Source organism: Elephantulus edwardii, unplaced genomic scaffold, assembly GCF_000299155.1.
Source record: "Elephantulus edwardii isolate Elephantulus edwardi_28Jun2011 unplaced genomic scaffold, EleEdw1.0 scaffold00261, whole genome shotgun sequence".
NCBI classification, from domain to species: Eukaryota; Metazoa; Chordata; class Mammalia; order Macroscelidea; family Macroscelididae; genus Elephantulus; species Elephantulus edwardii.
In genome coordinates this window covers 1,744,486-1,749,790 of record NW_006400011.1, presented here as the reverse complement: position 1 = coordinate 1,749,790, position 5,305 = coordinate 1,744,486, and the positions used below count along the sequence as shown (strand labels likewise).

Sequence of the window (5,305 nt, the reverse complement as noted above, 5' to 3'; positions counted from 1 at the left end):
AGGCGCACCTTAGTCTCCAGAGAGACACCGTTGCTCTTGAGTACTTTAGAGAGGTCCCTAACCGCAGACTTTCCCATCACAATACGCTTTTTTATTTCCTGACTGCTGTGCCAAGAGTGTTGTTACTAGTAGTCAAGAAAAGAAAGATGTGTTGCATTGGGAAAATCTTTTTGTCAAGGTCCTCACCAAAGTACTAAAGAACAATAATTTCATTTTAAGGACTAAAGTACATCTGATCTAAACCACGGTTCTTTCAGTTACTTGCTATATATTTGAAATTTGAGAAATGAGAAGGATGACAGAGAATGAATTGGTGCCTTTGTGTTATGGTGTTTGAGGAGAGTGCCAAATTCCTTTATGGAAGGAATAAATATGTCTTGGCAGAAAAGTGCAACCAAGGTACTTCTTTGAGGCAAAGATGGTGAAGCTTTATCTCACATACTCTTGGCATGCTGTTAGGAGAGGCCAGTCTTCAGAAAAAGACATTATGCTTTGAAAGGTTGAGGTCATCTAAAGAAAGGATGAGCCTCAACAAGATGGATTGACATAGAGACTGGAACAATGGGCTCATGTATATAAGGACAGCACAGAATGAAGCAGGGGTCAGCTCTCTAGGTCATAGTGTCTCCAGGAGCCATCTTTAACTCTACAGCACCTAGCAATAACAACATTAGTCCTAGTCAACTTAAGAGCAACTAACAACAACCTCTTGACCTATATACATTTGACCGACCTGATCCCTCCCTCTTGGAAAATATTTTTAAGTGACTTCCAGGACACTACTCATTTAGTTTCCACTAAATTAACTAGCCACTTTTTCCTCATAAATTTCTCTTAATTCTTTTCCCTTAAACCCATTCACCCCATTCACTCCAGTTAATGGCAGCTCCATCTTTCTAGTAGTTTGAGCCTTGAAGTCTGCTTGCTTAGGTTTCAGTTGTAAATAATATAACTCTAAATACAGTAATACAGTATTAGTTGTAAATATAGGAATAGCTGTGAAAGTCAGAATCTGTATATGGTTGAGACCTAATGGAGAACGAGAACTAAAGTATTTCTACTAAAATAAACTAAGAATGCACCCTATCAAAGCCAGAAAAATTCCAAGAAGTCTTTGCTCCATCTCTGACGGTTTTTGTGGTAGTTAAATAGGTAAAGGGGCGTATTACAGGGCGAGGTCCCCGGTGGAGCTCTAATAGTCCATTGTACATTGTGATGAGTAGTCCACTGTAAGTTGTGATGATAACCAAAATGCTGTTGCATCCCTGGCGTTTGTACTGTCATCCCTAAGGCAGGTGGCTCGAATCCACCATGTTCTCTGAGGGAGAATGATGGACTGTCTCTTCCCATGTGTCTTAAAGCCTCTGAAAACCCTCTGTAGGGGTCAGCTGTGAGTTTGTTCTGAAGTGATGGTACACAACAACAGCAGCAATAATCTTTCTTACTTTCGCACTATGCAAAGGCACTGTAGGATGAAGATGAAAGAATTGTTGGGCCTGAAACTTTCCTCCGCCCTTTCCTCCTACGGTTAAACTTTAAAGTTCTCTGCTGTTATTGCTGTTGGTGCATGCTGTTGAGAGTCAGAACCGACCCATACCTGACCTTCCGGTGGTGTTTTCAGAGGCAGTAAATTGCATGGGAGGAGATTGTCTGTCCTTCTGTGGAGCAGCTGATGCATTCAGAGTGCCTGCCTTCAAGATTGCAGCACAGCTTCTAGGCTACTAGGACACTGGATAGTAATATAATCTCATTTTACTGAAAGCTCCAGTAACAGAAACTTATGCAAGCCAGAGACTTATTCCTATCATTTAAAAGTCTGATCTGATAGATGAATTTGAGAAAAAGAGCTTTAGCTAACACCAGAAACCTCTTCATTCCTTCGCATGGCCATTCTTCAGTCTGGTTCAAGATGATTCATTTCTGAGTCCACACACTTTCTTCCTTTCCTCTCTAGTGTGAATCTGGACCAATGCATATAATTTTTTTGTTTCTGTCCTGCTGAACTACAATTTTCATGTGGCCATACCTAATTGTGAAAAAAGACTGAGAAATTTCTTTCTTTTTGTAATTTTATGTCCGCTATAAATATTAATTCTAAAGAAGATTGGAAGAAAAGTTATGAAGGGAGTCCACTAATGTTTGCGTCAGAGAAGATGAGGAGGCATGACATAGAACAGGGCTCAGATCCATTTTCATGGTGTTACTATGAGTCATGGTTGACTTGACAGCATCTAACAAGAACTGTTACTGCCTGACATATTTGTCCTTGACTTCCTTCTTTATAACACACACAAACCCCAATTGCCAAACTTCTTGGCGGTACCTTCAGATCACATTCAGAATTTAATCACTTCTCAGCACCTCAACTGCTACCACATCCGTCTACTAACTCAACGTTTCCCCCGGATTCTGTCTTCTAAATGAACTCCCTGTGTTTTTCCTTACTAATTTACCCAAATCTAAGGGAACTCTGGTGGCCTGGTGGCAAGAAACTGTGCTGCAATCCTGAAGGCACATGGTTCGAGTCCACCAGCTGCTCTGTGGGATAAAAGATGGGCAGCCTCTTCCAGTGCAATTAACTGCCTCTGAAAATGCACCAGAGGGTCGGCTATGGGTTGGTTCTGACATGATGGTGCACAACAACACAGAAGTCACAACAAAGAAAATATTACTCTTATCTAAATTCCCCAAATGTTCCCCTTCTGATTCTAATTTCCTTTGTCCCTGTTATCTCAATGTTTCTTCATCTCCCACTTCTTTTTCCATTCCTCAGTCGGCTTCAACTGTGAGCAGAGCAGTTGGCCTCCTGCTGCTTCTTGAACACCCAGGGGACATCTTTAGTCTGATTCCTTTGCATTTCCTGGGTCCTCTGCCAGGAATAATCTTCCCTTGCTTACTCTCTTAGCTCATTGCTGTTGTTGTTTGTTCCACTTGGCAAGGTATGTTCCAGGTGACAATCCCTTCACTTGTGCACGGAAATGTCTGTTGGCCTTGCCTTTGCCAACAATGGGTATTATTGTTTTCCTCCTCCACCTTTGTCAAATCAGTAGATGAAAGTTATGCCTTTTTGGTTTAAAATATACTTCTAAATTAACATTTCTGCTGAACACTGCTTTTTTTTGCCTTTGAGAGGCTTTAAAACACTTTATATCAACTGCCTGTATCTGTTTGTGCATTGGTGAAGTGGCAAAAGTGATTATTATTAGAAATCATATATGTAAAATGGAAAAAATTTTTCACTGAAATGATTTTTAATTTGATGTCACTTTTCCCCCCTTTAGGTTCAATCTGATGCAGCACAGAATTATACCATCTTATACTCAATAAGTGGACGTGGAGTTGAACAGGAACCTTTAAATTTATTTTACATTGAAAAAGACACAGGAAACTTGTATTGCACTCGGCCTGTTGATCGTGAAGAATATGATGTCTTTGATGTAAGTGGTTTATTAGTTTAGACGAATAAGCTACACTTCTTCTGATACTGCTTCCAAAATTTTTCATTCCACCTTGATAGTCTTCAGAGTACAGGCTATAACATCAAAGGAGAAAAGGAGAATAGGGACATCATGGTTTTGAAACTCTTAGTTCCTTTAGATAAAATTGACATGAAGAAGCAAGGTTTAATTATATTTGAATATAAATTTCAGTAAATTTGCAGGAAGATGGTTTGGCAGTGAGGTATTCTCACTGGTAACTGGTACATTTCCCCCTCTCCAGACCGTGTCCACTGTGGATTAGAAAGGTCTTCTCTACTATTACAATCACTTTTTTCTCTCCCCTTCCCCACCCATAAGTGTGATTCTCTGATAAGGCCTACGTGAGAACTAGATCAAAACAAAGCGAGCCATAGCTGCTGAGTCAATCCTGACTCAACAAGGCTACAGTCTTTACAGAAAGGAGCTCTGTTGGCTTCATGCATTACATGTACTGCTAATTGAAAGTGCAACAGTCCTAATTCACCAGTTGCTCCATGGGAGAAAAATGGGAAGTCTTTTGTAAAGATTGTTGCTGTTGCTAGGAGAGTTAATTTTGACTCCATTTGTATGTTGTTGTTTTTGTTGATTGCCTTTGAGTTGAGCGCGACTCATAGTGACCCTATGAACAAAAGACTTGAAACCCTTCTACATCTATGAACATTTATCAAAGTTCACTGGGTTTCTGGAGGCATGTTGTTTATAACAGGTTAAAAACCTTGCCTGATCCTGTGCCGTCCTCACAGTCTCTATTGTGGATAGGTCCATTGTTATAGTCATTTCATCTCATTGGCGTCTTCCTCTCCTTTGCTCTACTTTTCTAAAAATTTGCAGCCTTGGAAACTTAGTGGAGGGTCACTATGAGTCAGAATCAATTTGACATCAATGAGTAGTTGTAGCAGTAGCAGTAGTAGTAGAAGTAGTAGTAGTCATATTCGTAGTAGTAGTTGCAAACTTTTACAAAAGCAGACTACCATGTTTCTCTTCTGTGGTGTGAATGATGGGATCTAACTGCCTTTCATATACCAGCTAAGCATTTAACAACTTCCTGACATCTGCCTTCCCTGTACTCTGACCTAGGTTTCCTTTGCAATGTAGCCCTTTCTACCAAATGATTTTTTAATTTTTAAAATTTTCACTTTCAAACTGTATTTTAAACCTACCCGTGCCAAGCCATCTCTGTTATCATTTCTTCCACATCACACTACTCCTTCAGCCCTTGAGTCTTTTATTCTGGTTTACTTACAAAATTCTTGATTCTTCTATATGACAACTAAAGACACATTGTATAAACATTATTGCAATGGTTTATTATTGTTGTTGTTGTTGATTGCTTTTGAGTGGAGTAAAATTCCTAGTGACTCCATGAACAAAAGACCTGACGCCTTTCTATAACTATTAACCTTTATCAAAGTTCATAGAGTTTCTGGAGGCATGTTATTTAGGAAGTGGATGTAAAGCTTTGCAAAATAGGTAGCTGGTAATGCATCGTATTCTCTCTTGTAAAAAGCTTACCAGAATGAACTATTTAATTGGTGTTTCCCTCTTTTTTTTAGCTGATTGCCTACGCGTCAACTGCAGATGGGTATTCTGCTGATTTACCTCTACCACTGCCCATCCGAGTGGAGGATGAAAACGACAACTACCCGATCTTCACCCAGAACACTTATAATTTTGAAATTCTAGAAAGTAGTAGACTTGGTAAGACTGCTTCTTAGAATAATACGCATTATATTACCTTAAATACTTCTGTGTGCAATTTTTTAGACATTGTATTTTTTGTTTTCATGCAGGGCAATATCTAGAATATGCTCTGAGTATATGAGTAG

The 5,305-nt window shown here is 39.4% G+C and overlaps 1 protein-coding gene across 1 annotated transcript in view; it reads left to right on the top strand.

Moving 5' to 3' along the window:
* The window catches only part of DSC3 (desmocollin 3), a 60,795-nt gene that overhangs the window by 22,586 nt on the left and 32,904 nt on the right, over positions 1–5,305 (top strand). The window contains exons 5-6 of the mRNA XM_006899563.1: positions 3,282–3,437; positions 5,033–5,177. Of these exons, the coding sequence (XP_006899625.1) occupies positions 3,282–3,437; positions 5,033–5,177 (301 nt within the window). The remainder of the gene's footprint in view (positions 1–3,281; positions 3,438–5,032; positions 5,178–5,305) is intronic.